General features: G+C 41.9%; 1 protein-coding gene across 1 annotated transcript in view; it reads left to right on the top strand.

Moving 5' to 3' along the window:
• The window catches only part of NALCN (sodium leak channel, non-selective), a 2,843,734-nt gene that overhangs the window by 2,101,480 nt on the left and 715,122 nt on the right, over positions 1-27,132 (top strand). Inside the window, exon 17 of the mRNA XM_085622267.1 lies at positions 17,987-18,061. Coding sequence (XP_085478393.1) covers positions 17,987-18,061 — 75 coding nt within the window. The remainder of the gene's footprint in view (positions 1-17,986; positions 18,062-27,132) is intronic.

Raw genomic sequence — 27,132 nt, 5'->3', positions numbered from 1 at the left:
TCTCAACAAAAATGCCCCAAGAGTAGAAACCTACAGAAAAACCAGCGAAGGCCTCAAAAACCTAAATAAAGGGACAGGACAGAGGGCAACAAAATTACTACGCTCCCCCTGCCACAAGCCACCATTTCACCAGACCTAAAATGGTGGCAGGCTGCCCAAAACCAACCCACTACCTAGCCTTTGGGCTATATTGAGCTGCACAAATGCAGCCCAAATAAAAATTCTAAAACTGTATTTCACCTGGACTGCACAACGCTCCCAATCTGCTCGGGGGACAGACCTCCCTGCGATTGGCTGCTTCACAAAACCCTTTTAGGAGTGAGGGGTGCAGCCAATACACTGACGACTTACTTTGTGAGGAAAAGGCCGCTTTATTGAAACAGGTGCACACCACAACAAAATATCCCGGCAAGTGCCTTACAAAACTAAAACCTCGCTATACATCCATTAAACTTACCATTTTGTCTTCTCTCCTACGATCCTCCCAACGCGCCTACACCGCAATTAACTCATTCCAAACATTACAATGTATTGCATTTCAACATTACCAACATTCTATTAACCCGACATCCTATGACTGCATGTGAAACTGTAAATAACCAAATGTCCTAAACTGAACCTTGTACTACCTGCCTACCCTTTTCTTGCACATGGTTCACTAACTGTCAACGCCAACCAAACTTCTGCCAACTCTTGACAAACTTTGCATGCCCCTGCTACACACGAGTTCCAAGCCACAGCTTATAACTTACCGCTGCGCACCTGTCTCAACCAAAATGCCCCAAGAGTAGAAACACACAGAAAGACCCACTAAGGCCTCAAAAACCTAAATAAAGAAACAGGAGGGAGGGCAACACAATTACTACGCTCTCCCTGCCACCAGTCACCAGGACACCAAACCTAAAATGGTGGCAGAGAGCCCAAATCCAACCCACTAAATAGCTTTTGGGCTATATTGGGCTGCACAAATGCAGCCCAAATAAAACTTCTAAAATGGCAGTCGCCTGGACCACCCTCCCAATGTACCCAGGGGGGCAGACCTCCATGCTGTTGGCTGCCCCCAAACCCCTAATGGCGAATATAGTGCATAGGATTGCCAAAACGTTAATTATGTGGTCTATTCAAACTTTTCAGCTGCTGGAATTATAAAAATAAACAATAAAAAAAGAAAGTGAACGAAACAGGAGAGTGGTGGGAGAACACAGCATCGAAACAAATGAGCCAGACGATGAGCAGAGAGAAGGAGCATGGGAGTTAGGAGCCTTGGCAAAAAGAAAATCAGGAAATCAAAAAAATCTGAAATAGAGAGTTGGGAGAGGGAAAAGAAGAGGATGAGGGAGATAGCAAGGAAAGAAAATGTATGACCCATTAAGTGTTAAAAAAAAGACTTATTAGGTCATTAGTGAAAGAGACAACTCATCCAATCAGAAACAATGGAAATAAAAACTAAAAATATAGGGAGGTACGCCATCAAATATAGAATAGGGAACTGAGATAGATGAGAAAGCTATTTTATCTTGAACAAGCGAATGTCCCAAAACCCACTCTTTATTTTATATTGTAGACAGTAGGTCTTTTCCAAATGAGACTTAAACAAAAAGAAAAAAAGTATTCTTTTACACTGCAGGTGCCTCTGTTCCACCTGTGGCTGATTGTACCTTACAATACTATCATTTCCAAGCAAAGCAGTGTACATACTGGCACTGTGCACTGAAACATGCAAGTTTGGGCTTATGATACAGTATTTACATTATGTATTTCCTGCAGTGAGGAAGTATGAAAAAGCATAGGAATTGGCAAAACCAGGGAGAGACCCCCCCAACCTATGATAGTAGCAGAACGCAAAGAAATAATGTTGTGTGTCTGAAGATCGTCAACATACACATTGTTTTGACATTCATATTGTGTCCTAAATATTCTTTAGAAAATTGTTGCAGGTGTTAAAGACACAATATTTAGGGCAAGTACTGTTCTGAAATCAGTATTCTGAAACCATACGAAAAAGCAGGACAGGATGAGCTACTCACACCTGGCATGTGACAACCTTGCAAACCTCACAAATACATTGAGTAATGGCACCAAATATTGCAAACACAGCACTGCTATTGTTACTCAGACAACTCACTACTGCCAATATTTAAACACAGAGATGTTGACCTTTCTGGGGGTTAATTGATTCTGGAGACTGTCAGAATGGCCTCTGTACTCAAAATGAGAGCCTGGAGGATAGGCATACATGACACATTAAGCTATGTTAAAAATTTAACACCATCTGTCTTGTTAGAACAAGTCACTGGAATTATTCACACCTGTGTCAGCCATGGTTTTTCGCTTAATTAAGGATTTACCTCACTTGTCATATAATCCACCATCTGCTGCATAATTTGCAGAATGATTTTCTGGATTTGTGTTTTTTCTAGCTCTCCTGGCAATGAGTTGCCTAAAAACCACCAGATGTGGTGTCACTCAATGTTATACCCTTTTGCAAAGGGTAATCGGTCACCTTTCATTTGCTGATTGCTGTATTTAGGTGCTTCATGGCCATTATGACACATAGGGCGCATTTTTCCTGTTTATGCTACGGCACACCTTGAATAAGGTGTGCCGTGTGCAAACAGGAAAAGCGCACCCTGTTACAAAGAATGCGCTGACCACAGGACAAAAGCTAACTTGTGCTGCCCTGGGGGCAGCGCATTCAAGTGAAATACCAAGTGGCTGCTTCAAAGCCGCTCCATGTTTCACTGTATAGGCGGCAACTTATTCTGCACTTTGAGGAGGCATTGGAGGTCACTTTGCATGTGGGTGCAGTGAGTGACTGCACCCACCTACAAGGGGATGTCTGGGGCTTCCTTGTGTCCCTTCCCCCTCCAGAAAGTTGACATCAGGGGGCGAGTGCGCCACCATTTTTGGGTGCATTATCAGTGCACCTCCTGACAGCTCCTTTGTATTTGCACACACAAGTTAAAGAAGTTCCCTATTTTTCGATGGGCCATGCTCCCATGTAAACAGGGAATGCCCTCGTGGGATAGTGCAGGCGCTACATGTGCAACAGCGCTATCAGTGTTACAAAAGGGGCTGCACAAGCATCAGCTGCCCTTTCTGTACTACCAAACTGTGCCGGGGGTACACAAAGTGAGAGCACATGCCCCTTGCACCCCGGTGCATTTTCAGTAATACTATCCCAGGTGTTTAACTGGTACTAATGACGTGAAACTTTTGCCCTCACGATACTAATATGTGTTAAAATTGCAAAAAAATTCCGCCATGGAATGTGCCGCATCATGCCTCATAATTTGTCTTGTCTCGCTGCATAATTTAGTACACCATGTCCCACACGTTGGTTCTCAACTGCCACAATATTCCAGAGGCTGTGCTTACAAGGCATGTAGAGGAGGATGTTTTCCCTGATACCTATGATTGTCCAACTGAAATGCCTAGGTTAGCAGGCAGAAGCTACCGGTTTCCTGATTCCCTGCCAGATGACCTTGCCCTTTCAAATGACGTGCACTGCCATCCCTCAGGATTCCTAGCCTGCTTTGCCTAATGCAAGACTAATGATGTATTTAAACCTACAGCCATGCTATATAGAGGAAGATGCTGCACCTGCCCTGGAGATGCTTCCTCCAGTATTCCCTTGAGCTCACCATCTGCGGCTTCAGCGTCTTCCTTGGAATCAGTGTCACTCTTAGTTTGTAGATTCTCGTAAAATGACTTGGACAGAGCAGGCAATTCGACGAGTTACATGTGATTAGCAGAACAGCTGAAATTGCAAGAGGCAGGCTGTACCGAACAAGAAGCTCGCAGTGAGTTTGGTGCACATTGCAAGCTCCTTTCCTTCAGTTTGCTGAAGGTCGTCGAGATAAACCGTCTCAAGAAATAAAAACATAAGGGCTTGATTCACAAAGGTCCACTTCCACTTTTGTGTAACTCTAGGTTTGTTTGCTATTCACAAACCGATTTACGAGCAGTGGGGCCGATTCACAGAACTAATCTGAGATAAAATCCTAAACTTACTGCTTTTGGTATTCACAGAAGGCATTTAGTTGTAGTAAAGTTAGGACTCCTAACTTTACTACTGCTAAATTCCTTTTGTGCATACCAAAAATCATCAAGTAAGGATTTTGTCTCAGTTTAGTAGTAGTAGTAAAGTTAGGAGTCCTAACTTTACTACTACTAAATGCCTTCTGTGAATACCAAAAGTAGTAAGTTTAGGATTTTATCTCAGATTAGTTCAGTGAATCGACCCCTATGTGAATAGCAAACAATTCTAACCTTACACAGAAGTGGAAGTCTACCGTTGTGAATCAGGCCCTCAGTGTGCTGATTTGTAAGGACAGTCGCAAACTGCATTAAATGATTTTTGGAAACAAGAAAATACACAAGGCCATGACTACAGTAGACCCTCAATTCACAGGTATAAATTGGCACCCTCTATTATCGCTTGTGTCAGGCACAATAATTACGGGTAATAAAATTATCACCTGATTCCAACTGTGGCACATTTGAGTGGGATTTATGCTCAAATTGCAAATAAATGTACCTGTTCTGGCAGTGTGCTGGCAGGAATTTTCCACAATTTGTCCCCCTCAATTTGCAGCAATGTTTTATCTGCCACAAATCAAGAGGAGAAACACTTCTTCGTAAAACATACCTCAAAAGAATGAAAGGCATAAACACAGTGGGTCTGATTCACAAAGATAAGTGTGCAAATATGGGATATTTTTAATACTCAGCCTGAATGTACTTTTACACTTTTTCCTAATAAAAGAAGTGTAATAGTAAGTATTGAAATCCAAGCCATGAGCAGGTTCTTGGGCATATTATTTTAAGACTGCTTGTTCCCCGTTTGCAGAATTCGACAAAGTGCACAATTCCAAAGGCAGTAAGGGCATCAAAATGTGCAAAAGCACATGATTTTTTATTTTTTTTTGCTCTACAGGCAACACTTTTTCCAGTGAAGATAATCCTTCGCTACACCCCACCGAATCTCACGGTGATCAGTTTCCCTTGGAATGGGAGTTACCTCTTTGACAGGAGTAACTCTTTCATAATTTTCAGGGTGCCAGGATTCCTTTTGTGAATTCCTGGAAGGCATAACTTTAGCTGTTGGACCTGACCCTTTCTGCAGGGTCACCCCAGATGTTTGCCTCTGTTTGCTGGACCCTTTTTTGTTTGCTGGATTTTAGGACTGTGTGCACTTTACTCCTGCTAACCAGTAGTAAACCGCCTGTGCTCTCATTTCCATACATGGTAACATTGGCCTACACCTGTTTGATACATTGAATTTACATATAGGTCCCTATTGAATGGCACTATATGTACCCAGGGCCTGTCCCATTCACTAAAGTAGCTCTGTAAAACAAGTCTCAAGCCTGCTACTGCAGCCTGTAGAGCAGATTCAAACTGCCATTTCAACCTGGCAAAATAAACCTTTTACCTGTCCTAAACATTCCATTACCTGAGGTAGGCCCTAAATGCTCTTAGGGCAGGTTGCATGATATTTATAAAGTAGGACACATGTGTTTAGGCTTTACTTGTGGTGACAGGGAAAAACACTTAAGTTGTTTTCCATGATAGTAAAGCTATCTCTCGCATAGACTAACAGTGGGTTACCTTGTTACACTTATTAAGTGATAACTTCAGTTTGGGAACAGCTAGAGCAATGTCTATCCAGGCATTTGAATTGTAATTCAAAATGCTATTTAATAGTAAAGTCAGATTTGAAGTTACTGTTGTGAAAATGCCTAGTTTAAGTTGGCATTTTTCTGCCTAAACCAAATGTGCCTTTCTTCCAGTGTCAAGGGTCACTTGACTGTGAATGGCTCTAATGTGATGTGTTGTGTGTTCATTCCAGTCATGGAGACAAAAGGGCGTTGGGTGTGGATAAAGATGTTTCTCTCCTGAGCAGGGTGTCTTGGGGGTTGTCCTCAGCCTTTTTGAACTTCAAAGGTAGAATGAGGGATGTGCCTGGTGCAGCGCTAAGTTGCCCACTCTTTAAGCGTTACAAATATGTCACAAAAAGTTTAACAAATATGTGACATGAACATGCATTTGGCACATGTTTCTTACGTGGTTCAATGATTAATGAAAAGGTTGCATTCTACATCACTATTTACTGTAGAATTGGAGAATTCAATTTTGTGTATGTTTCAAGCATGCTAATATACCTATTAATTGCAGTCTTGAGAAAATAAAACCATCCTCACTTAGTAGATAATGTACTTACAATGCAGATGAAATTCGGCTTCCATAAACACGTGTTATACTTCGTGAATAATACTTCATGACTTGAAAACTAGATATAAACCATCCTCATATATGAAGAATGTGATTTCATTTAAAACAATAAAGTTTATGTAATGTGTGCACTAATATTACACGTATATACATTGAAATGTAGTTCTTGGTCATAATTATACTTGATTAATTTGAAGATTTGCTGTATGCCACATATGAAATGAATTTCATACAATGTACTAGAAACTTTTATTCGTTAGTGTTTAAATGTGCATAAGCATATGAAATGTGCACCATTAATTTAATGTTTAACTTGTTTTGACCATTTAGTCCTATATTTCATTATGCTGTATTTTATCAAATACTGTTTTCCATTTTCTGCAAACATGGCATTTCTTGCAGGTATTTACATGCATTGTTAGTTTAGAATAGATAATTACTGTAATAGAGATAGGGAAAAGAGCCTGAGAAGAAGACCTTGACGAAAATACATGGGGAACCAGAGCGATAACTGAGAGGACTATTGAGCAAATGTTGCAACCGATGAGTGTGTGAGAACGAGATATCTTTCCCATGTCCAGTGTGGGATAACCTACCGATGTTGCAGTTTGCAACCTGAAAAATCGATTAGAAGAATGGACTCCTGATGACACGTACAATGGGTGTTGCCCTAAGACTTTGTGGGATATAACATAGTGTTCACCACATGTCACTTCAGTACCCCTTCAGAGATCCCTAAATTACCCCTTCCGTACCTTTCCCAACTTCACAACTGCTTGGCTAAACCCTTTTACAGACTTTATATAGATCTCTCTTGCAGATTCCTTACAGACACCTTCACTGATCCCCTACTACCTGAATGGCCTTCAAGAGGTTTAGACCTCAATGCTTTCCCTTGATTCTTTCCTAAGTGTGGCTTATGCGAACACTTATTTCCGATCCATTGGAGACTCTTGACCGAGCTTCTGAAATGCTAACACTTTCTTACTTGACTCGCTTTGTCTGTTCCTAATATCCTACATGGAAATTACTTGATCTTGAGACTTTGGCTTACTGAATCATCCTCTTGACCTGGACAGGATGTGGGAGCTTTAGATTACTAATGTATAGGCAAGTGAGTCTTAGACTTTTTTCTGAGCACCAAATAATGATACTGCTCTTTTGTATTGCTGTCCTGCCTCAACTTATATAGGAGGACTGGGACTTCCGATTGTTATTCTGTGCCTTTACAGCATGGTCTTAAGGGTTGTGTATTTGAACTTGTTTATTCATTTTTTTAAAACCTTCTTAAACTTGGTTACTAATTCCTGGTCATCACTGTACAGCTAAATGAATTGCATTGTTAATTGCAATTTGATTGAATATAAATGCTAACTCCCATCAAGGACCAAAGGTAAGCAAGAGGGACCAGAAAATGCTGTATCAAACCTGGTAGCATGTAGGATGGTTTATCCACTGATGTGAGAGAGTTAGGGTGTCTTATCTAGAAATGGCTCAAGCCCAGTCCCAACCCCAAAAGTGCATGGTTTGTTCAAAGGAGTGATGGAGTTACACTGGTTCAGAAATGACTGGTAGCAGCGGAGTAGTGTCAGTATTATTAGGGTTGCATCTCGAGTTTTCTTTAGCGAGTACATATAGCAGAGACATCTCTAACATAAAAAGTTGGGCCTACAACCTCTTACATGCTGTCCCTGGGTCCCTAAGATATATATTAGAATTGGAGACTTTTAGAGTTGAGTTTGTGATGCATACCTTTAATAGGAACCTTAAAATAGCCCTTGACGCGTCCTAATGTACTGTAGCTCTTTTACAGGCTTGGACTCTAGGGCATCTGAAGCTCTTCTTAAAAAATCTGATGCAAGGAATAAGTTTTGAATTGGATATGGAACACTGTAATCAATTAAAGCACTATAAACAATTTGTGAAAAGTATAGTATATAAAACCCCCGAGCTTTATCTTCACTTTCAGCTAGAGCGCAAAGTAAGGCGCTGTATCCTTCTTTTGCGGTTGGGAATCCTTCCATTAAAAGAATATTCTTCTAGATGGAATTCTTTTGAAAATCACTCAGGTAATTGTGATTTGTGTAATGGTGGACCACAAGATCTATCTCAGGTATTGCGAACCTGCCCAAACCCGATCCTGGTAGAGGCTTGGCGACGGATTATAAAGCCCATTCATTTTAGATACAATTCTTTTCTATTTCAAGATTTAATTCTGCTGTGAAAGTCTCCCCCAAATGAAATTGTATGCCACAATCTGTTTAAGTTTTTTAAGTGTTATTTCAGGTTGTTTTAACGTTTTAAGGTATATAACTACAACTGTTGTATACTGATGTATTTTTTATTTGTTGACCTCAGTAGAGGTCTGAATCAAATAAAAATTAATTATTTATTGATAGATTGATTTATTGGCAAAGTAGGGTTACACATTACAATTGCTTATGCTTAGATTGCGTTATTTTGAAGTGGCTGTGTGGTGTAATGCAACAATGATTTAAGTTGATATATGAATGTGGCGCTTAATGCGGTGAAGTTGAAGTGGTTATCGGGTACGTCGTGGCCTAAGATCCTGGGATAAAAGACAAGTCAAGTTTCAGTGTAGAATACACTGGGTGTAGTTGTATACTGTGTTGTGGTGCTAGTTGCGAGATGTCTTCTACAGCATTATTGATATAGGGAATTTACTTTGTGTAAGTGTGAGACTTGCTTGCTATAGTCGACCTCAATTCACAGGGATTAACTGTATCAACCAACTAGAAAAGGTTTCACATGAAGTGCTTAGAGGATGTGCTCGAGAAAAATTATAAAGGAGGGTGAGCTGCTGCAAGGAGTGAGATTGACATCCAGGTGTGCCACGCCAGCATAGGTCAGTTGGTTTAGAACAGCGCTGAGATTGGTTGAACACGTCATAGAGAGCCACACTGGTATTGGTTGTGATCGCCGACCAAAGGATTGTTGGGGAAAAATCGTTTCCTGGTTCTAACGAAAAGTCATATGTGAATTTTGATCGAAAATGAGAATTCTTCAAAGCCTAGTGAAGGGAGATGTGACTGTGCCTGTTAGAAAGGTAGAAGATGCACCACCTGAAGGTACGCCAGGTCATACTATAGTGTTAGATGTGGATCTTCACACATTCTGGCAAACCCAATGGCATAGGATCGCTAAAAAAGATAGCCCTTGGACATTTCCTCACTATATTTAATTTGAGAATTATTGAGCATTTAAAGAGGATGCTGTATGAAATGAAGCTGCCTTCTAGACCCACACAATATGAAGCACTTCTTGCCTGGAAATGTACAGCTCTTGTTATACAGAGAGAGAGATTTCAGGAAGAGTCAAGAAAGCCAAATGCAGTTGTGCGGATGCTAGATGGGATGCAGAACAGAAATCCTAGAGAACGGATATGATTATGGGAGCTAGACGATATCCTGCATTGACGAGAAACAGAAAGGTAAATGCAAGGATCAGCAAAAGAATAAAGAGACAGATGACAAAAAGAATACAGCTTAAGACAGTGACAGCAACTCAAATTATGATTTTATAGATGAATTATTGTTAAACCTTCCACCTTCATACAATGATGTGCAGACTGGTGCAGCGAGTAATGTGCCTATGAGTGAGACCTTTGATGTGCCTACGGCACCATTAAATATGAATCCTAAACCAATGGGGGAAAATACAAGAATGGCAGCCCTTTTGACTTCACATGCTTCAAATGCCCCAGACGCATTGACTGTTCCTGTCACAATTGGTCCTGTAGTTCCTTTGTATGAGCCTGGAGTAGCAGGAAATACTACACAAACTTTGGCTGTTCCTACTGGAAAGAATGCTGCAGCTAGTAATTCAGTGGGTACGACAATCAAGACACATTCCTCAGACTCCAATGGTTCTGACACAAGTGAATACCTCATATGTTATGAGTGCAGACCCTACATTAGGTCAAAGTACACATTTTGTACTGTTTGATTGAGCAGGAGGTTTCCTGAGAGATCATCACCCTTTTTCATACCCAACACAAATGCCCCACCGATGATGAATTACAGTATCCCTAAGACAGAAGTGCCTGTGGGAATGCCAACTTCTAACATGTCTCTTTTGAATTCACCTCCTGGGTTAGGCAGTGGTACCTATAGTGGAGAGATAATCCTTAATACCCGAGCAGGTATTTCTGCCCGAGAATTTGATGATTGGCTTAGAGGTATAGATACCCCAACAAGTAATGGAAACCCTGGAACAAGTTGGACAACTGCTCAAGCAACAGAGAGAGAAAGGGTTATGGGTGTGGCTAAATTGAAAATAGAATTAGAAGAAATTACATTTGGACTCTTTTTATAAAAAGTTTTTTAAAGTTATTTTAGGCATGATACAACAATCAAACATCAACAACTATACTGATGCACCTTATACAACCCAAAGCTACCCCCAGGCCTACCACATCTGGAGACAAGAGAATTGTCCAATAGATACTTGTACTTTCCCCAGTCATTCTTGCCAGCCAACCCATGTATTCAGATCCTGGCTGTATATGCAACTCTGACAGCTCAGTCTCTCTCTAGTGTTTCAGTGTGCATCTTCATCTTTACTCGCAGTAAACCCTCATCCCCAGCCACACCAGATTTTCTCAAATATCCGCAGGTTCCCTCGGATATTGGGACTCTTGATTTATGACAACTGAATGCTTACCAGGATGATGAACTATTGTTCCTGTGCAAAGATACTACGAGACGTGGATGACAGGCTCTAGACAGATTGTCTGATTTGGCTCACAGACATGGAATTGATATTTAAACAGGCCTTCAAAGAAGTTACATATTAAGCTTTAGTGACAGAGAACTTGCAAACATGCGTCCACCAGGAATGAAATTACAGATTAAGGAATTAATTGCATATGTTCAAAAGTGGAGTGAATTAGATAAATGGGAAGGCAGATGGTCAAAGAAAAAGGAAACAAAGAAAAATAGTTAGCGTGCAGATGCCTCCATCTGCAACATAGGAGGAGGAGGAGGATATACACATGTTCCCTTGAGAGAAGTGCCTGGTGCAGGGCATGTCTATAATCTATGCGCTATTGTGGTATAGATTTTCCATTTTTGAGAGCTTTTTGTGATATCAAAACGAATGCAGAAATATGCGAGTCACTTTCAAGTAATCTTTATTCGGTTTTCAGAAGAGAAACCATAGCAGATAAGTACATTAAAATCAGATAAGAACAATATTTTAAAAAATCACATATCTATATTATAAAGGTCAACAGTTATCATTACTCAAGCAAACCGAAATATCCTAATACACAAAATTCATTTGTAAACAATACATTTGTAGGAATTAATATGAAACAGGAACCCAAAACTAATACAGACCAGCCATTGAATTAAGCAAAATATTGCAATACTAGCCTCGGAGCCTATACCTCTTCTTGTAAAGTGCCTTGTGCATATGTAAACAGAGATATCACAAAGTGCAAATATGATCCCAAGGCTTGATTTAATCAATTCTCACCACTTACTACGTTTATGTGAACAAGGTATCATAAAGTGTCCTGAGCATTGTGCTAGCATAATCCCAATCCAGGTACATTTGCAATCTCACCACATATTACATGGAGGCTATTTGCTTATTACCGACTAAATTTCTCAGGCGAACAGAGGCAGAAACAAATTTGTAAACTGTCAAACAGGTGTGTTCTGTCCGCAGAAGCTGTAAATAAAACAAGGTTGGTCTGCACCTTCTAATATTCAAGTGCTTGAGTAGCAGAATTAAAAACACTTTCCTGGGCAAAATATATAGTTTACAGAAGAAGAAGACATTTAATAATGTCTGGTTAGAGGATGAGTCACCAGGGCAGACTTCCAATTGGGCATCACTATGCATTGTGATGGTATGAGACCAAAAAGTGGGCTAAGCGAAACCTAAACCTAGTCATATAGAATCTTTGCGTGTGTGAAAGTGGAAAGGTGAGGTATAGTTTCATATGTTCTATGGTGACAACGGGGTAATAATTCCATACCCTATTCTTACCCATTTCTGACTGTTGGCCTTTTTGTTCATGTGCAATCAGGAAATCTTGTTTTAGTTGTTCTTTGGAGGTGGTGTCTATTAGCAAAGGATTCTGATAGTGATCCTTTCTCTCTAGCAAGGTGAGCTGCTCATATGTATCTCGGCCAGGTAATGTCCTGAGCATTATCTAAAAGCATACAATCATTTATTATGGTTTGATTAAGAAAGGTCTTTTTTTACCTAAATCACTGTCCCCAACATTAATGGTGCAAGTTGAATTCGATCCTCTGGGGCACCATGCCTAACTCCTTATGACACAGGGTTTTGGGGAGACTGGTTGGGGCTGACAAATGTTTTCTCAGGGATGAGTTTTCAGAGACCTGCAGTTTATACACATCACAGTACCCCCAAACTCCAGCTCAAAATATGACCGTGGAGGCACAGCGTGCTGTATAGAGATTAAGCATGGCATCCAAAGGTTTCTACCCAGCTTCTTGGGAAATCTAAAAATGGATTTGGTAGATTGATCAAATCTTGAATTTCTAATCTTAATCAGGTGTAACCATGTGCCTTGCTGATCGAAGGGTATCCAGTGGTAGGTGAAAGTTGGAACTTGTAGGAGTTTATGTCCATTAACATGATGTGTTTTTAAAATAGAACGGGGCTTTCCCACTCCCATTACATGTGATTTGTCAGTATTTGTTTTTAAACCTAAATGATTCATAAATAAGTGAAATCTATGTGGCAGGTTTTGTAGGCCATCTCCCGCTCTAGATATTAAAATGCAGTCATCTGCATAGAGTAAGGCTGATAGTCTCTTAGTCTCAATCCTCGGTGTATCTGCCGCCCCTGCATTCATATGTTCATCAAGATCATTTATATATAGACAGAATAAATAGGAGGCCAATACACAGACTTGCATCACTCCATCTTTCATAGAGATTGGGTTGGTAAGTTCTCCATGTATCCCACATCTTATACGCTCTCGCACACGCTTGTGCATCTTGCCTAACAAGTGTACCATTACAGGTTCAATGCCCATTCTGATAATTTTTTACCCATGGTTTTCCTCTATTCACCCAGTCAAATGTTGAGGATAAGTCCATAAAACCTAAATTCAGGGTACCACTCTTCTCCACTGTGTATTTAGACATAATCAAGTGGAGATTGAGTCATTGTTCCACAGTCCAAATACCTTGTGTGAACCCATACTGCACTTCAAAAAAACACCCCTTTTCTGTCATCCAAGCCTCCAACCATTAAAGAAGGATCCTGCCCATGAGCTTACTTGTGGTGTCAATCAATGAGATCCGCCGGTAGCATTGGGGATCTGTTCTATCACCTTTTTTTCATATGACTGCTATATTGGCTGTTAACAAAGAGCTTGGGGACCCCTCAATAATTACACTTCTTAAAACATTTGTGAGTAATGGTGCCCATAAGACAGAATTATCTAAAAAAAAGATCTGCTGGTACATCATCGGGGATAGGGGCCTTATTTCTTGTGTTACGTTTAAGTGCAGTTTTAGCCTCCATTTAGGTAGGTGGGGCTATCTTCATACCACCACCTGGTAACTTAGAAGGGGATGGTTCAGGAGGGTTGTTGGACCCATCATTGCTTCTATATACTTTAGAGAAATGTGAAACACATTCTTGTGGAGGTACTGTGACGCAGCAGCTGTGTTATGGTTATCTCGAAAGTAGGAGTCATTTATTTTCTTCCAAAAAAGGCAAAAGTCTTTCTTTAAACTTGCATCATGCAATTTTCCCCAATGCGTCTTGTCTGATGTCTGCTTTTCTCTGCTGAATAGCCTGTTTATAGTTGTGTCAGCATAGGTTCACCAACCCCCTATCCTGGTGCACCTGTTTCAGGGCTGATGTAAGACATCTATGGGTATTCGAGCAGTTGCTAACAAACCACCTTTGTTCCTGTAGTCCAAGGGGTATATTTACAAGAACTGACACATAGATGCATCAGATTTCTCGCGTCTGCCGCAAATGCCCTAATGACACCATGGATGAGCTGCATTTGCAATACAGTGCTCCATGGTTCAAGGGTTCATGGATGCATCAGAAATTCTGATGCAGCTTTTGATGCTAAAATGAAGAATTGCTGGTGTTGGTAAGCAACAAATCTGTCTCTAAAGTTTATAACGATGCAATCCCCAGAGCCATGTTTTTGTTGATAACCGATCCAATGCACCCGCTGCATATTAATTACATTCTCAAAAAGAGATTTGCAGCTATAGAGGTCGATATTTTTTGCCAGCCAGTGTATCGCCTTATGTTTTTAGCGGATAAAAATCCTCATCTTGGTCTGCATTTAAAGGTGGTAAATTTTTTAGAACTATAACCAGTGGGGTAGCTTCAGGAGATGGCTGGAGAATTATTTCAGTTTTCGGCTAAGACATCAAGCACCCCTTATTAGTGGATCTGGTGTTATCCTTGGCTAGGGGATCAAGGTTTGATTGGGCTGTTTCTGATGTCAGGAAAGTGTTAGAAGGCATGTTGGAACTTAACATTTGTTGAATTCAGGATAATCGCGAATGAGCTCTATTACACTGCGGGCCACTACCTTGTCTCACGGGCTGGTCTAACATTTGTGGCCTCTTCACATGCAGCTGGAATAGTAGACTGCGCAATTGGGTTGGCTTGGTCTTGATCAATCAAAGTTTTTAATGAACAGTCAGTGTTTGTCAAATTAACCAATAGTGGGTCAAATACTTTTTTTAGTGTTATCTCTAGGTAGGCATTGAGCGTAGCATACGAGAACATTTTCCCTGAATTGACCTTCTTGCTGCCATCTACAAGCTCATTCAGTCCTTTTGAGATAGCTGTTTTACCAGACCTTTCTTGTTTTTTTGCTGCATGTAGCAGTAGGTTTACCATTATGTTTGACCTTTTTCTGCAGAAATGAACTTATGATTTAATTTCGATAGTTTTTGATTTATGTCAGCCTCAATTGTTAGGACATCATTAAGAATGCACAGATTTGTCCTTGTCGCAGTAGCGTCTTTATTTTTTCATCAGGGTGGTGTGATAGTGCATGCGTCTGCATTGACAACATGATTTATTTGAAGAGCCTTTTTCGTGGCTCAGAGTCTTTCCTCAATACATTCTATCTCACCATTAAGTATCCCACAACATTAGTAAGGAAGCTTGTGATGGTGGCAGTTAGTGGTCTCTCTTTAGTGGGTAACATTACACATTTCCTTTTCCCCATCATGCCTTACCTTCAGGGCTAATTTGTTGGCCGTAATCAAAATACAGGACGGCAAATAGAGGTAGCCCAGTCCAGCTTCGTTTGGTCTCTGACGAGTGCAGACGGGCCCGCCCCTTGCCTGGGCATGGCCTGGGCATATCCCACGTCGCAGGGGGAGAGGCAGTGCTATAAGCACTGTGGCAGTGCCTCCCCTTTGCAGCAGCTGTGAGGTTACAGAGTATCCTGGGACAAGGAATAACACCAGGGCTTAGAAAGTAGCTTTGGCGACAAAGGAATGACTGGTGCAAGTAAATCATTGTGGTCATGGGTTGCTGGAGCCCTGCCCGGCTTACTGGTGGTTCCCAAATGTGTAGGGCAGAGCCAACTGAAGAACAGATGGTTTCACAGACAGCATCTTGGGTAGTGGGTGTCATTGAGGTGTGGAGAAGTGCAGACGGGTGCGCCACCAGCACCCCTCCAGCACACCACCAGAGTGCCCGTTACATGTCAACACCACAGTTGTGACTAAATAGTCACCACTAAGTCTGCATATTAGAAATGAAATCTCAACACAGTTTTGGAGGGAATCAAACCCAATATTGCAGGAATGAAAAGAGAAGAAATCCTGTGTGCCTAAAGAGAACGAGAACCTGACCGGCTTGCAGAAAAAAGGTAAGATGAAACTTTCAACAGGGGAAAGAAAGGGAGTTGTTCAATAATACTATTCAAATCTGATGGGCAAAGTGAATGAACTTAGGTGAAATGGACCAAATGTAAGAAGCCTAAGTGAAATTTAACGAGTATGCCCTCCCCCAACTCATGAAGTCCAAATCAGTGAGGTACCTACAAACAGGATAAACTCACTGTGCTCGTGATGACATACTTGTCCCTGGCTCTGCACATTGTAAACTAAAACATGGTGAGCTGACACAAGTTGGTACAGATTTGCTGACAATAATACGTGTATGGATACAAATATTTATTGTAAATGCTACAAAAGGATTAAAAACGTATTCTGATCTTAAACATATGGCAGTGTTACTCAGAGTAAGAAACAAAGCCATCTCAGCGTTAAAAACATTCTAAGGTTTTGCGATGGAACTGTATAATAGCACATAATCGAAAGTTGTGCAAATCTTAATGAAAGTTTGCCTGCAATCCATGCTAGGAGACTTGCACATTTTAAGTTACAATTTAAAAAATGTACGAAGCCAAGCCATTGTGAATGAGTGTCATAGCACATGTGCAATTATTTGAGACCCCCTTTTGTTAAGAGGATTCAGCTACTAGGCTCAAAACTATTTGCACTTTTGCTAATCTAATTTGCAGCATGTTGGTGAGTAGAGTAACTGAGTTCTCTCCGATAAGGACACAGTAAACCTAGAAATGTTTTTTAATGTTGCTCGTGTGTGTTGATTATTTTATGGGGCACTGGACTACGTGTCAAGTTTGTTCCTCTCTGCCCAACATTTACATGAACATTATGTTAGCTTTACAACAAAGACAATAATTAGTGTTCTTGAAGTAACTATGGTTTGAGGGACCATATTGGGCATGGTTCTTAGATTTGTTTCTTAGCAATGATTAGCCAACTGCCGCACTTGATGTATGATTTCAGGGGAACAGCCATTACAACGCGGTTTTTACCACGCAGTGCAGTTACATCGCATGCGTTACAACGCATGCGATGTTACAAAGCTATGCCATTACAACGCAAGTCTGTACATCGACTTGCGCTAGATGGCCTGCTAACATTACAAATAGTATAGTTTACTATCCCAACACCTTCCCTACTGTTAAGTGGACTGGAGTTGGAATAGTAAATTACACTTTTTTAATGTTAGCACGCCATCTAGCGCAAGTCGATGTAAAGACTTGCGTTGTAATGGCATAGCGTTGTAACATCGCATGCGTTGTAACGCATGCGATGTAACTGCACGCGTGGTAAAAACCCACGTTGTAATGTCATACATCCATGAATTCAGGGTATTATCCTCTGTGAAAAACAGTATTTTTGTGAAGAGGCCTACAGACAACCTTTTTTCATAGACCATGTTTAGGCCAAGTTTGACCGGGTACAATTAGCGAACCACCCAGCTTCCTTTCAACTTAACTTTAAAAATTCCATATCCTCACCATTTGAGAGAACTGGAGTGTGTCTACAATCATCAAGTTTTTTAGAATTTTATTTTTCAATGGGAAATCTTGGATCCTTCTTGTTAATAGTTATTTGATGTCTTTCTAATTTAATTCTTGAGCGATGGCATTGTTGTGCCCACGTCCATCTTTTTGTAAAAACATTATAGCATGTATATAACAAAAACCTGTGTTTTTATTGACAAATGTTTTATTGCTACACTTCTCAAGATGTTATACTGACAGTTTCTGACATTGACTGTGGCATGATCATAGGTACCCACTTACCCCACATTTTGTTGTGAGTGATAGCTTCATGTTTTGTGTGACCTTTGTAATTTATATGTTGTGATAGAATATGTTTTATTGGTAAGTCCAAAGGGAGATATATAAAAATATATCATTATATTTCAGATTCTGCTAAGCTTGTTTGTGGCTGTCATCCTGGATAATCTGGAGTTGGATGAAGACCTAAAGAAACTTAAACAGGTAAAAATGTCTACACAATAAAAGTAAAGTGTTTTTATATGCTGCAATCAGGCGCGCAACACCCATTGGGCTCACCGGGCTTCAGCCCCCCCCGTCGTGTGTGACAGCCCGGCCGAGACAGCCTCGCGGGCTGGCGTCCTTCTAATTGCAGCCGCACCAGAGTACTTCACGGGTCTTTAAAAGACCATTTACTCGTTAATGAGGCTTTTGTTGTGTCTTCACCCCTTCTTACAGCCATTCTGCCTATGGCTGGAAGTCTTAGCCCCCCCCGAAATATTTTTCAGCCCCCCCCGAAATTTGGCTCTAGTTGCCTGCCTGGCTGCAATTCAGCTGAATTTATCACATCACTGAAAGTGAGAAGGAGACTGGAAATTCGCCAGTTATAACGAACTATAACTTGCTCCCCTGCACACACTGCTTATGACCTCAGATATTACATCACTCATGACATGTCAAATGACATTATTTATGTCATCACTGATGACATCTCAAAAGACATCATTGATGACATCACTGATGATCACTGATGACATCATCTGAGTGTACTATAGGGCTTTGTAGAGTAGAAGTGATTTCTCACAGTGGCGTAGCTAGGGGGTTGGTTGGGTGCTCCGCCCCGGGCGGCACTATTTTTGGGGGTGGCGGAGCTGAGCGAGTCATGTCTGTCGACTACCACCAAAGCCCCCCCTCCGAGAACAAGTCAACCGTCGGCCGCCAGCCCGCTCTTACCTGCACCGTGCAGCAAATTTAGGGTCTGCCCCGGGGGTCAGTAGGTCTAGCTACGCCACTGATGTGACAACCAAAATTAGGTGCCAATTTACTATAGCCAATCAAGTATTATTGAACGTACCCCTTCTCAACGTGTAGAATATGAAGTGTATCTGTGAACTCTCACACTTTTAGTAGATATTATCCTCTTTTGTACTGGTATTATTCACCTGCCTAAGAAAAATAAACGGTTCGGTAGCTAATGGTGAGATCAGTATTTTTTTAAGCCTTAAATATCCTTCCAAATGTGTATGTTCTTCATTCGCCATAATGGGAGGTGCCTGTTAAATAACTCACATGACATAAAGTTTAAGTAAACCAATTCACGAGTATGCATTAGACACATTCACAAAATTAGCAGAATGGCACAGAATCTGAGAAACATGTTCACAATCATACTACGATTTAAACCATCTCCAAGTGCATTTAATGATGAAAATGCCCATAGTTTGTTAAATATCATTAGCAATATTTTAAGTAACTCACAGGGAAGCTGAATTTTGCCAGAGGAGAGATCTTGGTTTCTGCTAGGTGCTTCTAACTTAGGTTTTTACAGAATGGTGGATTCGCAAAACAGAAATGATGCCATTTAATAAATACGTGCTTAAGGATAACTGCAGTATTTTATGGTTTATTATTTTTCTTTTTGTTTGTACACTGTAAGGTTGTTTGTTTTATTTTATATTGTAAAGCTTTGATAATGTGCGATATCATGTTTAATTCGAAATAATGTGGGTCTGGTGCATTTAGTGCAATCATTTTGCCTGTAACCTTTTATCCCATTAAATCCAGGGGAGCACATGCTTGTTACAATTTCCTTATAGATACCATTACCTTCCGAGTTGAAGGAGAACTGTAAACGAAGGCTATATATGTCAGAAAAGCTCATCAGCTAATTATTTTATTTTGACATAGAATCATAATTTTAGAATGTTACTATTATGTGCAAATAGGTGTCATTTCATTGTTTTCAATAAAGAAGCTTTCTGTTCACGTTTATTTTATTAACACGCATTCCGTGGCATTGTAGGAAGTAATTGGTTCTGTTAACGTTCAACCACAGATTTCCTCCTTTCAGCTTTAGTTTGGTGGGGGGGAACCATCAAAACACATTTACATGTGTGACGCATGCCCCATGACCTCTGTCCTTGATAGGTTTCCGCAAGGTCTTTTTTATGGGTGGTCGATAAATTGTCCTCCGCCTGCAGAGTTGGCGGAGTTTTGGCCACTCCTCGTTATGCTTGTAGCATAGAGGTGTGGCCAAACTCCCCCAACCGCCGCATGCCAGAGTTTTTTGTCACACGAGGCTCGCCAACGGTAAGTTCATGACCAGAATTGGCCTCCCCTAGTGCCATTTTCAGGCGCTAGGAGGGCACCCGGAGAGGTTTTCTCAATGTGGGCGATAGCGGACAATTACGACCATTCGCAGTGAGAAAGCTGCAGCTCAATTAAAAAATTTACTTGAGCAGCAGCAAAAAAGGTGGGCCCTCTGGCAAGCCGTGTGGTGCCATTCGCGCTGATTTTGCAGTGCATTACAAACACCTGGTGCTAAAAATCAGCCCGAGCAGCGCAACGTGACGATTTCTACCTGCTTGCAGAACCCCGCAGAATCTCACAGAGTTTTCATGTAACTCTGCTGAACTCCGCAGAGTGAAACTCTGCGAGTTCCACGCACGACTAGTCTTTTTAGCCTGCTTGTATTTTTGCATGAGTAGTTTACAGAAAAGGCAGCAATCATCCTACACTTGTGCCATATTCATTTGAAACAAAGTTGCAAATGTATATGTCAAAATGACAGATCCAGCAGTTCACTGCAGTATGAAACATTTAAGTTGATGTTGCTAAAGAATTTGACAGATCTCATTTTAAATCTTCTGTCATTACAGAACTAACGATTCTTTCCTTTCTGTGCATTATATAGCTATACTTGTGTTCCATTCGGTAAAGTGCCAGCTGAGTGTAACTTAGGTATTGTATTGTATTGTATTGTATATCGATTTGTAGAGCGCGATTGCTGCCCGACGGGCGTCCAAGCGCTAAACGTTTTACAAACATGATTCACACGATTAAGATTGGTGGAATTTTACATTCTGTAAGTGTACATACCAGCACTCCAAAACCACCAATATGATGAAATAGCGGCATTATACAGTTTTGGTGATGTGGTTGGTTTTTTCAAGTGTCCACCATGCAAACATAGATTAGCACCAGTGATTAATTTATTAAAAAATAAGTTCCAGGGCCCTTGTCAGGAGGCCACTGCAGCTTGCATCACACATTGCCCTCACTAGTTCTGTCATTGACAGTACCATCACAACTAACCATCACACTCATAATACTGTGACATTGCAGACTTTAAATATACATTAAAAATGACTAATACATGCTGCTCAAGTTATTTGTATAGCGTTGTGTGGCAGGTATTAGAGATTTTAATGTATATTTAATTATTAAACAACTGCTTTTGTGCTCCTTCCAAAATGAGACAGTCAGCGCCACCATGTGGCAGGCGGTCATAAGAGCGTGTTGACAATAAATTGCCCGTGCCAAGGACGGGAAACTACTGGCTCAACTTAAGCACTGATTAGCTTCCAAAAGCTCGTTTTTGGATGTTCACAATCTTCTTGCACATAGTTCGCCTCCCTGCTCATCCATGCAGATTTTCTACTGTAAATGACAGATGTATATTGTTAGAGGAGAAAAAGGATTCCTAATCAATGGAAGAAAATATATTTTGCTGACATCAAAAGATCCTGCCAGTTTTATGGCAAGCTTGGTCATTTTCTTATGGAATGTCCCAGTAAGATTGACAATATTTAGGAAAGACAAGAAAGCACAACTCTAGATAGAGCTACAGGGGTGCGTTTGAAGGTATCAAGGTCTGTGGCCTTATCCAGCACAGTCAAGTGCACTGTGGTACATCTAACCCTCAGCATACAGATACATTTAGGGTAACATTTTTACCAATATATGCCATTGCAGAGCTATCAGAAATATTATGGATTTACAATAAGCCATAATTGAATGATTAGGGGTGTGCGAAAATTGTGTCATTTGCTATCTTGCCTGGATCTCTGCAGGTCAAGACATGCTTCTTATGTCACAAGAGGAGAGTAGTTGTGGCCTAGTGTCTAAAGGTACAACCTATGGAACACAGGAAGCCAGGTTTGAATCCTGTAGCCTTGGTCCAACATCCGTTGATTCAAGGCAGATCACTTAATCTTCCTGTGCCAAAAAATGAGGAATCGTGTAACGTAGTCTGGTTCTACTGTAAAGCCCACCCATGCTCGTGGGTCAGATTTGTGCTATAAAAATTTGTTAAAAACAGAGATGGGAGAATAGCATGTACCTCTAGGAATGAGCAGGCTGTCCAACTGAGAATTGTGTGCCATTGCTGCTTCAAGTGGGAACAGTGCCAACTTGAAGCAGCGATGACACCCAAGTCTGCAATTTGTTCCAAATCAATTATGACATTCAAAGAACTGTTAAATCGATAAGAATGTCAGCACCATTCATAAAACACAGCTAAATCACTTTCCACAAGCTTGGGACATTAGCCATTGTATGTGAATCATTACAGATACCAATGATATGCCTCACATTGAGGGTCAGATCCATTGGTCATACTGAATTACTTTAAATCAGTTGCTTTAATACTCCGCTCTTTGAATTTATAGCAGGAGTACTGTAGCTTGCAGTTCGAAATCAATGTTCGATTGTTTGCAAGTGTATAACAGACATAGGTAAGAGAGAATCGGAACCTAGTTCATTAATGCAATGACCATAGCCAGTCATCCTATTTAAAGGTTGCCTGTCTCCCTTGTATCAGCTTTCAGGTGGCCATTCAAGGGTCTCTCCTATGAGCTCATACATGCGCACACGTGTACACCCTTCCTACATGGAAACAGCTAATGAGTTAAGAGCTCGCTTCTCTCAGAAGTACAGCATAGAGGTGCCGAGGTCTTGGCAAAATAACTTAAAGGTCACAAGGAACTAGGGACGATTAGATACTGGCATCATTGTCCAAGAAAGTTGGCCAGGCCCCATCCAAACCTCTTCAATTGGTGAATGAGACGTTGTCCCTACCAGCGCATTGGCAACCGTGGTTCCAGTCATGCACCACATATTAGTCAAAGAAGTGATTCACCAACATGGTCATCCACTTCAAAGAAGTCCAAGAAAGATGGAGGAAAAATGTTCAAGCCAATCATCTGGTTCTGCTTTTGAAACTGAGACTTTGCCCAAAGCAACGTTGATGTTCCAGACAGAAAACTGGAAGATCTGCATGTAGCTTACAAGGGTGATACATTTTTGCCTTCATTATGTTGCCAACCAATTCCATGTTAAAGAGCAAAGGATAAATAAGACACGATTCATCCGAATAGCCTTGATTAGATGAAGTCCTTTTGGCTATAGTCCCGACCTTTTACCTAGTTGTCACACTGTTGGGTGGATGCCGGGATTTTTCAGGTGAAGCTTGTGAAATGAATGACAATGATGATTTTTTAAAGGAAATTATGGAAAATGTTATGTATGTTTTAAAGTTTAAGGTGTACATCAACGTTGATACTCCAAAATGTCTGGGGTAGCGGAAGTGACCTTACACACTCTTTTTGACCTCAGTGACATCAGAGTAAGTGGCATCATGTGATTTGTGACCCTGAATCTCAGATAATTATGGCACACGTCCAGATAAATTCATAATAATTGACACCACAGAAGCCTATGATATTGCTCAAAGAGATAATATATAGCGAAATCCCAGGGAGATAAACAAAAAAGATATTTTAAAAAACTGTAGTGGTCAAGCCCACTTGTACATGTTGTTGGCCTGATGTACTCCTTTTTCTTGCTAATAAGTTTCTTGTAAGGAACTATCAATCTTGTGGAGCACAGAAGTGACAGTTATGCTCAAAAATATATATATTTTAACATATTCATCATAATGGACCATAGAAACAGTTTTAGAAAATGTGTATTTTTTAATTTGTTTACATGTATTTTGTATTATAAAGAGTGTACAACCCACTTAAAGTATAATCTCCCAACAGGATAGTCAGAAAGGAAACAGTGTTCATCAGATCACTGTTTATCTTCTGTGCTTGATACTTATTTTCCCACCTCTGAGGCCAGTGGTCAGAAATGCAGTGCTCGGGGTTGCAAGAGGCAAACCTGGGGTTGCTGCAGCGACTGCTGGCGAACCCTGAATGATGTTTGTGGGAGTGTGTTCATATATTGTATCTCAATTAGTCTCAGTTATGCTGTGGAATGTGTTATAACTCGAATACAAATTGCTTCGAAAAAAGGTATGGGTAGTTATTCAATATCAACAGTTGAAGACTAAAAAGCGGGGTGCAAAAAGTAGTGGGGGGGGCTGATATATCTTGGTAACTATTTATGCTGTCCCTTGCTCTGTGCCCCTACCCTCGGGCATTTAGTTTTGATTAAGACATGCAACTAGTCAAAACAAACCCATCTGTTGCTATGGCTGTGAAAGCCTTATTTGAGACCCTGCTGTTTTCCCAGCATGTGCCCATTTTTGATTTTGTTTCCTATGTCATCCCTGTTTGGTTTTCCTCCATCTTTTTTGCCCTGCATTTGTTTTTTAGGAAATTGTACATATTCAATTTTTGTATCTGCTTTGCCATTGTTATTGCAAGGAAATTGTACATATTCAACTTCTGTATCTGCTTTGCTATTGTTATTGTAATGATAGCTAGACACAAAGTTAATGAAAACCTCCCTCCACAATGAACATATATTGTAGTAACACTTCGGGCAGATTTATCAATATTTCAGGCAGCACAGTAAGCCCCCTTGCCGTGCTGCACTGCGTGTAAGGGCAGGAATGTGCCATATTTTACATCATACGGCACATTCCTGTCCATTCCTAGTGCTGGAGCTCAATGTGCTGATGGCCCCAATGCAGACACCGTTGCGCCATGCATTGCAGACAGGATTGTTTTTGTGCAGGAAGGAATAGCTTCCTGCACAAAAACAATCCTCTAAGGCATTTTCCTCTTTCTATCTGTCCTGCAGAATTACTCACACATAGAAAGATGAAAAAACAAGGAGAAATTAAGATTTTTCTCCTCGCTACGCCTTACCTGGGGAGGCATAGCATTTTGAAGCATTCCCAGGTCTACCAGAAATGGTAAATTTGTGAATGCATTAAAATCAATGGTCCACCCATAGAACGCTTCCCTGGGGCAGGGTAAGGCAAAACAGCGATTTGTGCTGTGTTGCAATACTCAAGATTTGTCAAGTCACGTAGGGCCATACATGGGGGCCTTGCGTGGCTTGATAAATCTGAATCAGTAGGTGCGTAGCCCTTGAACCTCCTTGCGCGCACAAGGGCGACTCAACTGAGGGGCCGATTCCGATCCGGGTCGGAAGGGCACCGTACGCGATCCGGCCGGAAAAACTACAAGCCGTACGCGTGTTTTCCGCCCGACTCGTACAGCTGTTCGAGCGAGCAAGTACGATGCGAGCTACATGAAATTCACTGACCGAGTCGTTTCCGGGTCCGATCCACTCTGTACGTCTCGGTCGTAAGCTAACCGTGGCGTGCAAAGGACAGCCTGTGCGAGCTGGAGTGTCCGGCTCGCAAATTGTCCGGGTGGTTGCCTTTGGGGGTCCGTGTCGGACCCCCTGTCACCCGCAGCCCTACGACTCGGACACAGGGGGAGACCCATGGGTCTCCCCAACACAGGCATGTACGGTGCGGATGGCACCGATGCATACCCACTGTAGGGGGCACCCTTGTCCACGACGTACCCATTCAGTCAATGGGAGCCCATGTACGCGTCGTACGACTGACTCCCATTGACTTCTATGGGAGTCCGACCAAACCGAGTCTGACAGCATACGGCCACATCGTACTCGCTCGGTCGGACTGCAGGACACTCCGGATCCGGCTCGGTCGGAGTGCTTTCCGACCCAGATAGGAATCGGCCCCTAAATGATAAATTTGCCCCCTAGTGTACAAGAATGGCCTTGACTGTTATCAGAGATCAGGTGAAGCCCTGTATTTGAAACACTCCTTTTGCTTCATGGTGCTACATAATGTTTTAAATACTGTTGGACTTGGCCCTTCTGGCAGGTTCACCCCTGAACTTTTTGCTTTTATTGGTGACCTGGTGGTAGTGATTTTTGGTTTCTGCGCACTTTCCCTGTGTCCCAGAGTAAAGTGCGTGCGCACTCTGAGTGCATGTGGTGAGATAGGCCTGCCCTCCCATAGGAATGCATGGGGAATGTATGTGTCCCTGGTAGTTCCTGATGCATGGGGTGTGCAGGCTCGAGTTTGGTATGTGCGGACTCGTGTGATTGAATGCTTCGCAATGATGTATAATGCGTGATTATGTCATGTGCGGAAGTGCCACTTCTAGGAGTTGGCATATTAGTGTAAAGTGTGTCTGGCGTGTGATTGGCTGGAGCTGGCTGGTGAGCCTAGCTCCAGGAGTCTGGTTGGGTCTGCCCCAGTGGTGAGTGTGAGATTAGCATGCTGATGGCTGGGGAGGAGTGCACCTTGGACCTGAATAGGGCAGGGCTTTCCCCACACAATGCTGGCTCCGCCCCCTGTGGTGCGACTGATGACCCTAGCCCTGCCAGTGAATAGAGTGAGGGGCTGAGCACATCAAGGGTGCTCCCCAACCAGCTGCGACTGGTTTTCCCCCTCACCCTGAACCAAGAACAAAGGGTTTTACCGTATAAGAAGGGGCTGTGTCCCCTTACAATTTGTTCTCTTCCAGGATCCTACCTGAGGGGGGCTGCTGCTGCTGGACCAGAGGACCGCCACTTGGACTACCTCCCTGCCTGGAGGCCCAGTGAGCTGGCTCTGGGTCCAGCCTTGCCCCCCCACCCCTGCCTTGCTGTATGCAGGGGAGAACTTTGCTGGACTTTGCTTGTATCCTCCTTTAAGCGCTGGGAGCGCTTTTATTTTTCCCCTAAAGCGCCTGGAAGCGCTTTTCTTTCACTTATAGCGCTAGGAGCGCTTTATTTGTGGCCAGCAGCGCGGAGCTGCAATTATTAGAGAGGGAACCCCGACGTAGGGATTCCCTGCTATTTTGCCGTGTTGGCGGGTGCCCACCCCGCTTATTTGTGTTATTCCATGGCAGGTGCCCACCCCGCCATATATCCCTGGTTGCGAGGGAGCCTACCCCTCTTATCGCCGAGATTTAGAAGTCACCACCGCGGCCGGGCTCGAAGGAAGTCAGGCAGGCCGGGGGCGGGACTCCGGGACAACCGGAAGTAGGAGGGCGGGAGCCTACCCCGCCTCCCTCCGAAAGACTCGCGGCTGTTTT

Source organism: Triturus cristatus, chromosome 8 (assembly GCF_964204655.1).
Source record: "Triturus cristatus chromosome 8, aTriCri1.1, whole genome shotgun sequence".
NCBI lineage: Eukaryota > Metazoa > Chordata > Amphibia > Caudata > Salamandridae > Triturus > Triturus cristatus.
The sequence above is the reverse complement of the archived record's forward strand: the minus strand, read 5'-3'. Positions and strand labels throughout refer to the sequence as shown.